The following is a 12,625-nucleotide window of genomic DNA, read 5'->3' as shown; positions in this document are numbered from 1 at the left end:
CATACATTCTCGTCGAACGATAACCTCACGACGCCTTACATATATATATACCTATCTTACACAAAGTTGTAAGAGCGTCCGGCAGTAGGTACAATGAACGATTTAACGATTCTACTGCTGATTATGGTTGCTTTTTATAGGAAGGAAGTACCCTCGTGCTACTCCGGCAATTTCGAAGGCGCACGAAGAAGTAGAAGCTTGTCGAGAAATCACAGGAAGCGGCGCCAGCACGACTGGCTTTGCCGATGCGCTAATTAAGTGTCAATAATTATTTCCGTTTCGACTTAAATGATCGAGAATAATTAAGGACTGGAAAATATCGAAGACTTAAATTATATTATTTTCAGATACTTTGAGAAGTAAAATTAATTGCGATTTTTTTAGTATTATTTTGGATTTTTCATTTGTACACATATTTTTTTATTGGTACGTATACTTATATACATATATATATATAAATATGTCAGGCGGCAGTTTCCAGGCCATGCGGCATTCACAACAGCAAGCTAATGTTGTTTTTTTTTTTTTTTAAAACTAGACCTTGGGACATGTAGCATTGGAATTCTAACCTAATCTAACCTAACAAATAATTTCTTAGCCCATCACAAGTCGGAGTGTCCAGCATCAAAAATTTGTTGGAAAATTCGGTGTGAGTGCCGCCAAATGGCTCTGGAAGTATACGTTGCATATAGGATTTTTCCAGGTCCACCCTGGAAAATACCAAAAGTCCTCATAACTGCCAATACACAACAAAAAAGGTCTTGGAAAGCACCTTGTGAAATATTTATAAATGTATATTCATTTACAATAGCGGAGAAAAGTACTTAAAAATAATTTTCCAATACGAATTTTTCAGAGCAAGTTACATATAAATGGAATTTCTGTTCTGTGCAAATTGTTACGTGGTGACGAATTTCTCAGGATGCCTTATGCGTGCCCCTGATACCTATAGCCAACTTTGTTTACATATATTTAATTTTGTCAGTTTTGCGCCCGCGAGGGTGAAAAGAAGTTATCCCAGCTAGGAGAAGCCGGCTTTTCCGAAGATAAAAGCTTTTGTCTACCCCTATTTTTTGTAACGTATAAGAATACGGGAATTCGACGGAAATCCTGTTGTGGCGAAACAGACATTTTGACGAGTTTTATTAAAAACTTTGAATGATATAAAAAAAAAGTACTCGAGCCTATATCCTGTTGCTATAAACGTATAGTTCGTCTTCTAATGGATCAGGAAAGAATGAAAAATAAAAACAGTTCGAAATATTCCCAGTGGAGAAAAATAGGCGTCGCACGCTATCCAAGTAATAAAATATTCTCGAAGGAAATGGGCCCGCATTTCCCTATGAATCACTCATGAGCTCCCCGGTTTTATGCCTCGCTACCAAATCCATTCCATCGTAACCACCCTAACCGGTAAACCAGTAATTTTTGCCAATCATCAAATATTCCCAAAGTCAAAATTTTCTCAAGCACGGCAGAAATCATATACACGATAAACATATACAGGGTGTTCCAAAATTACCTGACCAACGGAGTATGGCGGTGTTCGGGAGGCACCACTGATCACGAAAATGGCCTTCTTTTTCTCCGGAAGGTGATAGTTTTTAAATAGGAGCAGGTCAAAGTTGACCGATCAAAGCGAGGCGTCAAGAGAAACGTAGGCACCTACAAACTCTGAGTTTTCTTCCCTCGCTTTTGTTTCTCGGTAGCTTGTTTCTTGTATCCAATAGGCGCGTCAAGAGAAACGTAGGCACCTACGAACTCTGAGTTTCCTTCCCTCGCTTTTGTTTCTCGGTGGCTTTGGGCAGGATGACGTCAGCCGAAGACATGCCTATTGGATACAAGAAACAAGCTACCGAGAAACAAAAGCGAGGGAAGAAAACTCAGAGTTTGTAGGTGCCTACGTTTCTCTTGACGCCTCGCTTTGATCGGTCAACTTTGACCTGCTCCTATTTAAAAACTATGACCTTCCGGAGAAAAGGAAGGTCATTTTCGTGATCAGTGGTGCCTCCCGAACACCGCCATATCCCGTTGGTCAGGTAATTTCGGAACACCCTGTATATTCATTTTACATTTATGGATCTCATCCCCAACATTGTCTACAGATTTAGCCGTTAAGTTAAATACAAAAAATGTTTCTTACTCCGAAGAAAATTTGTAAGCGTATACAAGAATATAGAGGAATCCACGAAAAGTCATTGTTTGCTCATTTTATATCGCTGATATTCAAAACTGCCGCGGTTTGTTTTTTTTTGCAACACCCTTCCTCGATCTAATGGCAAAATCTGTATTTTTTTCCAGTTTTCTCCCGACGGCGATCATGACAGGAATATACCGGAGATCGGTGAGTACAGGTAGAGTACACATTATATACAATTCCATATAGTTAGAGAATCGTATTAGATGCTTTTATAAAGGGTAAACAAATAAAAGATATATCCAATCAAAGAATTGCGAATGTTTATAGTATACAGTTAGAGATAATAAACATGGTTGATTATTTAATTTGAAAATTTTAACACATTGCTAGAACGACTGTCAGGTTAGAAATCCATTAACTCTCGGACGATATGTACAATATATGTCATCGCATTCAATTATACCGTGAAATTGCGTATATCGAATATATGTATAAACGCAACTGTCAAACCTTGTTTAAAATTGCCGCCTTTAATATTCCGTCGCGGAAGGGATCTTCATTATATCGTTTGTATAAAAGTCTAACAAAATGATTGACTGAAGTAATGAAAAACCACGAAAAATTAATATTCACGATGAAGTATAAAACAAAATGGTTCCTTTCAAGATGCGACGTGGAAGGATATAGCTGTCGGTTGGATTTACCAAATCGAATTTCAACGTCGATGCAGGGTACGATAACACATCGAAAATCGACTTCCGGAGCTCTCGTGTCTCCAGTTGTTTTATCAGTAACCGGATATACGTCAGAAAGAGCGTCTACATAGGAAAAAAGCTCGGAGATATCAAATTTCTAATGACCAGTATACTCAACGCGATTGGCCATTACACTTGTTCGTACGTATACGAGAAATTTTTTTGTTTTCAAAAATAAATTTATCGTAATTAAAAATTTTACATGTTTACGTCTTCATCGAGATTGTTTATTTTAGTGAATATTATGTCAGTATCAGATGATAATTTTTTTATGTATTTTCTGATAGTGATCATTAGCAAATTTCACACTCGGAATTACTGGCTACATGATCCGTGTGACAAAGCTTTAGGGCTGATCCGACCTGCTTGGAAATTCGCAAGGGTTGAAATTCTCCAGGGTGTTGGAAGTTAGCCCGTTTATTTGCCGAAGCGTTAACGAGCGCTCCGAATTATCTTGTGCAAATAACATTTACGCGAAAGTGAAGGAATCTGATATTGTGCACACTCCTTTAATCATCCTCTGGACTGAATTCTTACACTCGACGATATAGCTTGTAGCGCATTGAAACTCTGTAAGATTATTGACTGTATAGGTAACTATGTAATATACATATATTTATGATCGAGATTTTTACGCTCCATTTTTTTTCCTTTTCAAACATAGGCTTCAAGCCTAAAGAAACACGAGGAAAGATAAGGAAAGGTCCGAAATTCACTGATAGGACGAGGGTCAAAATCGTATACCCTTGAGATTACCTTAAGTAGAAAAACCAGAATATCCTTTCGGTTCGATTAACGACTGGGGACAGGTTCGTTGATGAAAAGAGACATTACATAATACATATATATATATACAATATATATATTGTATATATATGTAAACTTGTCAAAGGATGGTTTCATAACGTATGGCACTCACAACGGAAAGCCGATGTGTTTTTTTTTCTTTCTAAACAACTTGAGCCCCGGAACACGTGGCATTAGAATTCTAGCCTAACCTAACATAACGAAACCATTTATTAGCCCATCACAACTCCGAGTGTCTAGGATAAATTTTTTTTTTTAATTCGGTGTGAGTGTCGCTTTATGGTCATGGCAGTATACGTTACGTATCAAGATACTTCCAGAGCGGTCCTGGAAAACATCAAGGGTCCTTAATAACTGCCAATACTCAAGACCAAAAGTCCTGGAAAGCACCCTTTCAACAAATTTACACAGATACGTACGACGTACACATCCAGGTAAAAATTCACGCGCAGAGTAGCTGCTCCGACTTAAAGTAAAGTCTGAAAAAATGTCGAGACGAGAGACGGATAAAAAAGAAGCGAAAAAAGAAGTTAGAATGACAAGAAGCAGAGTTTAAGGATCGTGATGAAGATGGAATGAAAAAAAAAAAAGAGGAAAATACGACTACCGTAGTTACGTGCATATTGTGTACGACTGTCGAGAGTTATTGCGTGGCTTTTCGAGGGTCTTGTAAGAATTTTCGAGACGGACTCAGGGAATGAGATTTGAGAGCGAAAAAGAGATAAAATGATTTCAGTTGCTATCTGACTTTTTTTTTAGGTGGCCTTCCAAGTACGACGCTACCACTAGCCGCGATATTTTCTGACTAAATATTATCTTCGTCGAGAACGTTCGCCACCTGGAAACTATGTTCCATGTGGCTTCGGTTCTTCCCCTTCTTCCTTTTCTCTTGTTCCTTATCCTACTCTATCTGGAATATTTGTGAAACGTCCTATCGATACTCGAACGTGCGCACGTAACAGATGTGCGAATACAGAAGCGGACAAACATTTTCGCCTTTTCGTTTTGTCTACCTCGTCTTGTCCACATGACTGTATAGTGCGTGACGCGAGATTTGGAAAATTCACTGACCCGCATAATTTTTCCAATGGAAGCACACGCTCGCACGCGTCACGTTTGACCTTTGTGAAAAATGTGCTTGGCGTAGAAAAAAATTATGCTTGAAATTTTTCAAATGTCAATTTTACGTTGACAATGTACAGTGGGCATGGAGATCTTTTTGAGAGTAACGAGCAATAGCGAAGCGAATGGTAGGAGGGAGGAATTTAGGTGGAAATTAAAAATGGATTAAGGGTTAAAAAATGCTGGTGACAGCTTCAGCATCCCTCTACGATTATACCGTCGTCGTCGCGAGGAAAAATCGAAAAAGGGAGTGGAGATTTGCTCTTAATGCGATAATCTTCGAGAGAAGCCTGTATAGGTAAAGTGGGTAGAATATGCCCTGACTAAAATGCTTTGGTGAAATCGGGTGATTCTTACTAGAAGTGGGCAGGGTACCAACCCCTCGCCATCCCAAGACTCGAGAGTTTAATTATAAAAGTTTGCTTGGTTTAAAGTGCGAGGCAAAAGCACCACACGGTACATACCATACAAGGAAGGAAGTCTCTCAATCTTTTTACCCCTTCTCCCCGCCCCTCCCTATCCCTCTCTTTCTCACTCCTTATTACAAGTGTGCGGAAGCCACGCAAATTGAATGGGTGGAGAAAATGAATGGACCAAGTGCATTGGACGAGAAGATAGGGAATTTCGATATTATTTAACGATACGCCAGGCGTCGCGACGTCGATTCATCCATCAGGATTTGGATAATCGTTGATTTATCCCATGGCCTGTGAAAAATTCCTCTTAACCATTCCGAGTGCGATGACCTATACTTTTTTCTATCTTTTTATCTCTCTTTTTATTGCCTCTCTCTCTCTCTCTCTCTCTCTCTCTCTCTCTCTCTCTTTCTCTCTCTCTCTCGCTCGCTCTCTCTCTCTCACTCGCCTTTTTCCGTGCACGTGTATGCCTATCGATACTTTCCTTTTTACGTTTCCTTCCCTTCTTTTATTATTCTTCGCCAACCAGTCATTCCCTTGTCACGTTAAATTCTTCACGCCTCATTAAACTTACTCCATTGCCATTGAATAGCTCGCGATGCATCTTACTTTTATTTTCACGTTTTATTTATTTTCTGTCTGTACCTTTTTTTTTATATCACCCCTCCACGTGCTCATGGACGAGAGTCGAATATCATACACAGCTAGTGCACGATTGAAATCTAAAAATCAATAAAAACGACCTATAGAACGTAAAAAGTTTAACGGTCACAAAAAATGAGGATAAAAGAATTTTCGTTCGTTGAAATTTGAAAACAAAGAGATAAACACAAAAGAAATATATTGAAATCCATAATTCGACTAACGCTCGTCGACACGTGATTTACGTCTGAATGCATAAACGATTGCTAATTTACATATCAAAAGGGTTGGAGATGTCCCATAAGCTCAGACGTAAAACAACACGAAATCCAGCAGGACCGGCGACACGGTACGAAAAAGAGGGGTTGAATTTTATTCAAAATCCGTAATACCGCATGCATGGTAATAAGACGCTGTAGTAAAATCGAACGTGATACAATTTCCAGAGTAGCCACACAAAATTACCGGTGATTGTAACGAGATTTTTAATCTGATAAGAAGTACGCAACGTCGTTACAGCTCATTAACGATGCTAGGTTATTCGGGTGGGCATTGAAAAAAAAAAAATTAATTCGCCGTATAAAAATAGCATCTGCACGATACACGAGAATAGTCTGTACTTGGTAGCACTAGGTACTGCGGTAAATATCTATCTACAATCTACATACTGTATACTCTCAGTCCAGAAAGCATCCAGCTCTGCTGTAAGCTTGATGTATGTCGGCAATGCATTCTGGCCAGTCTACACGTACGTACGTAAACGTGCATGCATAGTTGGTTTAGAGAATAGAGTGAGGAATCGTACTGCACAGGTACAAAATCCAGTGCAAATCGCAAAGGGCGTTCCTGATCCTTGGCTGCCAGCCAACTGGTTCCCCGCTTACGTGAACGTAGCACTGCTATAGAGAGTCGTCCTTATGGAACTTTGTGTTCCAGGGTTAGCGGGCTTATGGAGAATCCATAGGGTAATTGCAGTGTGCAAGGTTGCGCACTAGGGTTATATTAGGAACATTAGGGATATAACAGGGTTACTATAGGGATAAGTACAGTCGAAAGCAAAATGATCTTTCAAAATATTATTGTAAATAATACTATTGCAGTATAAACAGGAAGGCCATTATTTCTCGCTAGTGTACCAGGGGTACTAAGGATGCTAAGTACACTAGCGCCAACTAGCGGAGCAACCTGCAATATCCATTTGTATGAATCACTGAGCCGAAACAAGAATCCAATCAACATGGGACGTGCAGTAATCGATGCTAAGTCGTCGATGTACCTAGAAGCATTTGGTCTGCTGTTTGCTGTCTGCTCGTGACCGACTTTTACTACTGGTTAGGCAATTGTTGCAATGCTAATGAATCGGAAAGTTCCTGTACGTTTATCAATTTGTTATGTTTAATTCAATTTCTTGATTCGAATTAAAGAGCAGTTTTTTTTCTTAGGAGTTGAATATATACCTCTTTAGACTATATTGTGCTTGTTCGAGTGATCAGCGAGTGAACGTAGAAAATGGAGGGGGATAAAGAAAGTCGAAAATGTCGTAAGGGTTAATAATAACGAGGGAGTGTGAGACTTTTTTTTTAAATTGGACTAGGACGAAATTACGTTTGAGAAATTCTCTAATCAGCCCTTCAATGAAATTATTGAAATGGTCAGGATAGCACAAAGGCACCCGTATGCGTAGTATTTTGCACGGTAGTGAAAAAAACCAATTGACAGTCAGACCCACGAAAACGCTTCAATGTCTGACTATAACCTGGGGATATCTACTGGAATCAATAGTAGGGTAGATATAAGGTACCCGCAGGACGAAATCGAATTAGTACCCTGTAGTGCAGTAACGTAGTTAGCCGTTCTAATCGTCTCGTTATCGCAATACAGTGTAAACGAGGCTTAAAGTGTGAGTATACCCATACACTCTTATCTGACCACTAGCGATTTCACGTAACCGTCTGTATTTACGCTAATTAAATGACGTAGGGAGGGTTCCTTACAGATACCCTTTTTTAATTTGGAAAAAGATATTGTAATGATAAAAAAAATGTGAAAACGAAATAAGTTAACCCCAAAAGCTCCCGAGTGGGTGAAACCGACATTTTTATATAAATAATAAAATAATTAAGATCCTGATTTTGGAAAAATTGGAAAACCAACAAATTGTTGCGAGTGCTCGTTTCGGCATATTTGATCATTCGATCGACGCAATACCCGCGAACTTACGACTACAGTTAATATTAATATGAACTTCAAAGGGATATAAAATCCTCATTTGGGATTAACGCAGGTCCTGTTATAACGGAAGTGTTCTATGCGAATTCAATGAGGTCTAGTGACGCGCGCCTAGTAATTAAAAGGACATGTATATACACCTGCTTACGAGTGACAAGTTCTCCTACGCTCTTATGTTACCCATAGAATTTCTATGGGGACTTTCAGCGCTGTGAGGTTCCAGAAGCGCTCGACTCAGACTGATCCGCATAATTCTATGCTATACACCATGATGACGGGAAGGTGATTGATGACTATGAACTCATCCGTATCCATCCTCGAGCTTACATACTAATAGACTGCTATATCGATACCGAGCGCTGACTATATATATGACGATAGTATACTTTGGAAATATAAATTCAATAGGACTTGGGGCACATTTAATCATTCCAGGACTGGGCCGAAGAAATGATCGGTTTAACGCTTATGCTGAGATCCATAAATCCACAATCACAACGAATTTTTCAATATTTTTCCAACACACCCTGTGATGGCTACGTTAGGTTCAGATAGCTTAGAACTTCAATGCTAGATCCCCGAAGATTTATTTTTTTTGTATTTTTTTCTTCGTTTAATTAAAATTGAAAACCCAAACGAAATATTTCCCGTGTCTCAACGAAAAGTCTTCTGGTCTCGAGTCATATCGTATAAATACAATAAGTCTAAATATATAGCATATACTTTAACGTATATACTGCTTTCTGTATTGAAATAGCAAAATAATTCGGTGAAAGTACCGCCCTAACCTAATTCAATAGAAATGTGAATTCTGGATGAGTAGATATATATAAAAGAAGCTCCATACCGTTCTTAGGAATTATATTACGGAATAATCCGTGTCAAAGTCTACTAATTTCTAAAGAAACTTAACCAACTCATTATGTAAGCAACAAATCAGGAATGCCAACTATGTTTTATTAAAATAATACAAAGAATGATAAAGATTCGGTAATTTAAAATCCCATATCTCATCTTCTCTCTATTTATTTCTACGACGTCACTCTGCTGATTGACGTCGTACCACTTCACGTCACTCGATATCATCTATCCAGGACTCTCGACGAGGCTGCCAAACCTATCGATGCCAAAAGTACTTCCTCGAGGACGATACCAACGTCGTTGCCTAACGAGGTGACACGTACGCCAACAAATGGTATAGTACGTATGGTATAAGTATACACCGTGTAGACCATTAACACTGAAGCCCTTGTGCCCTATCGCGGCTACGTAGCTCATACGGGAATGTGGGATTGGCATGTGCGAGCTGAGGATCCTCCTTTAGGTAGAGAGGAGGCCCTTGAACCGCAGAGCACTTTGCAAGATGCCCATTACCGATAAAGACGTTACAGTTATATAGGGGAATTTACATGTTCGCCCAAACCTGGCTAAAAGGGTTGTGACAGTTTTCAGCCCATTTCCTTATTGTGACTCGGCAGTGAGATGTTCCGTATGAGATTTTATATACAGATATAGAAGGGTTTATGGCATACTGGATATGCGCTTGCGAATTACTATAGATTTAACTGTAGGGTATGCATACGCAATGGGCCAGACTTTTTCGGAAAATTAGATCGCGATACGCTTTGCTATTGGCTTGTGGGAAATGTGGGTGGTTGGTGTAGATGGGAAATGTGGGGATCTGAGGTAATAGAGGATTTTTGGAATTGGGAAAGTGCTTTCTTTGAAATTAACAATGCTTGTACCGAGCGGGACGATAAGGGGTAGTTTTGTTATTGGATTTGGAATCTACAAATTGCACTTGATTCAAATGCATAGAAAGAGGGATTATGCGGGGAAGTGTTTGTTGGAATGATGAACGGAAATAAAAAAAAATGGTTGAAAATTTTTTTGACGTGCAATGATTTTCGTGAGTTTTTTTGTAAATTGTAGGACAGAAACGGTTTGAGCAAACTTTGATTGATGGATCGTGGGAAGGTAGCGTTTGGAGATTAAAAAACATTGTATGTTTGCTGCAAGTGCGAGAGAGATGGACTTACGAGAGTTTACGTTGGTATGACAAAGAGAAACATAGTATCCGTTGACAGTTTCGATGTCTTCGTCAAATTGCACTTGCCGTATACGTAATTTATAAATGTCTATAATTCTTTAATTATTTTCGATAACGTAGATAGTAATTCAATAACAGTTTTTATTCGGCGTGCATATTTTATTCTGAATATTCATGACAGATGGAGATAAAAATTCGTAGACTTTAAATAATTATCTAATTTTTTGATAACCTTGTGAATTTCATTTCGTAAAGTAAAAATCGCTTTACACATTATCCCGATACGCTTAAACCATTTAAAAGCAACAGACCTCGTGAAAGTAAATTCAAAATTCATTTGAGCTTAATAGCTGCACGGCATATTGGATTTAGCGGAAAGCCCAAGCCCGACTATTTCATTAGATTTCTCGAGTAAATCATGAGGATATATTCAAATTAAATTGAACGAAGAATTTTGAGAAAGCGCTTTTTCTCGCTCTTTTAAAATACCTTAAGGGCCTGAACAGTGACCTAATGACCCTTGAACCTACTTATAAGTTCCCATGAGGTCGTCGGCCTCAGTTGGTCTATACCATTCCTGACATTTCGCGAAAGAGTTATGGCGCTTGCAGGCGGCCGATAATCAAACCTCTGGCGAACCGGAAGTTCAAGTGAACTTCGACTGGACTTAAATCCAGAATCGTAATCGTACTTCACCATGAGTCACAAACAACTAGAACCCTATATGACCGGATACGTCACTACCTGTCACAAGAATATGCAAAAAAAGATTAAAAAAAGACTAATAAAATGAATTCATGAAACTCGCAAATGCGATTCACTTTTTTTTTGCTCCGTACGCAATACACCCTTACTCGAACAATTCACTGCAGGGAATATCCAAAGCACAAGAGAGTAACCCTCAAGTATAACCTATCCTTAGTTCGCGACATCCCTCTCTCTTCCTTCGTTGCTTCTCCTTCGTCGATACAGATCGAATTGGTACAGCTCCCGAGATACCAAGATGTCTGTCCCAATCTCGCATAGGTCATCTCACTGAAGTTTATGTGCTGGAAGGTTTCTTGAAATATTGACATCGACATCTACCAGCGAGGTTTCCTATCAACGCGAAAACCTAAAGCAAACAGATAGCCAGACAGAAATATACGTCCAGAGATATACCATGTATGTACATACGTGCTTCGAAATACAGAAGAGTCAGAATTAACGAGGGCATTTAACACCGACATAGGTCGGTTATAATATAATGGCTTGGAACAGTGGCTGAAAATATGTGTTTTACGTGTAATAAAGTATTCCGTATAGGTATAAACGTAAAACGAAAAAAAAAAAAAAAAAAATTTGTCAATAAAAAGGAATTGCGCAGTTCTTTATTCCTCGAACGTCACAACCAGTCCTGGGTCGTAATTCAAACTTCCATACTAAAAGAGAGCAGGAATATTTTCAACTTATATATACGTATATATATATATGTATATACAGACCCTTCGATGGAATCCTTTAAGATAAATCTTTAAAGACACCCCTCATTCACACAGTATTTTTTTTGAACCTTATCAATCGAAATCCATCCTACTTTGCATTCCCTCTTTCTTTCTCAAAAGCCAGAAAAAAGATACTTTTTCAACGTCAATTTCGTTGACAGATATCAACAGCAGAGCTACCAACGCGATTTGTTTCGTTCCTTGATCTCAATTCGATCTGAAACATTGAACCGTGAGATATTTCAGAAGATAGAATGGCGCGACTGAAAAGTAAAATCTGAGGGAGAAAAGTTTAATTTAAATTACCACCTTCATATATGTAGAATGGTTACCAATAGCTACCATAAGACAAATCCATATAGTATATCTATACCTATACCTATGGGATACCGTGTATCTTCCAATAGCGTATCAATCACTTCCAGTTCATTGCTGGAAAAAAAGAGTATTTCGAACTCAGATTCCGTTCGTCGGATATCGTGCCTGGACGGTTGGTGAACACATTTCGATATCGCCGTGTTGCCTTACCTAAATTACGTAACGCGAGGTACGGTCAGGTTAGGTTGGTTACGTTCGGCGGTGGCTGCAGTACAGAAAACGAAAAAAGAGTTTACTTACGTACGAGCCATCGAGTCTGATCCCTCTATCGGTGGATCAACCAGAGAAATTGAAATAGACGTACCGACGTTGGTGGCTGAAGTGAAATTTCTTCATCTACTTACAAACGACGGTGGTTCCGAAGGAGATTGAGGTTTATTGTGTAAGAAAAGTTTTAGTTTTGCTGAGCACCACGTACGTATGTAATACAAGCTGCATAGGAAGGCTCGTTTTGTAACTTGCTTATTATTGCAATTCAGGCAGAGTGCATTGTTGTCAGATGCAGCAGTTCCGTTATCAATGTTTGCTTACATTCAGGGACGCTCGAGGACGGTCGTTGTGATAACAATATTTGTGGAATGGATATTTATTATTTAACCCGA

General features: G+C 38.9%; 1 protein-coding gene and 1 long non-coding RNA gene across 11 annotated transcripts in view; one reads left to right on the top strand and one right to left on the bottom strand.

Annotated features, from left to right (window-relative positions):
• Positions 1–12,625, top strand: part of LOC107266925 (transient receptor potential-gamma protein) — a 58,970-nt gene that overhangs the window by 26,378 nt on the left and 19,967 nt on the right. For 8 of the 10 annotated variants that reach the window (XR_003059376.1, XM_025083805.1, XM_015737975.2 and 5 more), the window contains one exon: positions 2,302–2,354. Coding sequence is in view for 7 of the 10 variants with exons in the window: in XM_025083805.1 (XP_024939573.1) it covers positions 2,321–2,354 (34 nt within the window). In the remaining 3 variants the exon portion in view is untranslated. The remainder of the gene's footprint in view (positions 1–2,301; positions 2,355–12,625) is intronic. The other 2 variants (XM_025083809.1, XM_025083810.1) reach the window with 1 other exon arrangement.
• On the bottom strand, positions 10,403–12,455 carry LOC112494183. The gene is made up of 3 exons (XR_003059377.1): positions 12,328–12,455; positions 11,952–12,228; positions 10,403–11,862 (listed from the first exon to the last, which is right to left on the bottom strand). It is a non-coding gene; the product is annotated as an uncharacterized LOC112494183 (long non-coding RNA).

This window comes from Cephus cinctus, unplaced genomic scaffold, assembly GCF_000341935.2.
Source record: "Cephus cinctus unplaced genomic scaffold, Ccin1 Ccin1_scaffold0330, whole genome shotgun sequence".
NCBI lineage: Eukaryota > Metazoa > Arthropoda > Insecta > Hymenoptera > Cephidae > Cephus > Cephus cinctus.
Note: the sequence above shows the minus strand (reverse complement) of the source record. Positions and strands in the feature narration are given on the sequence as shown.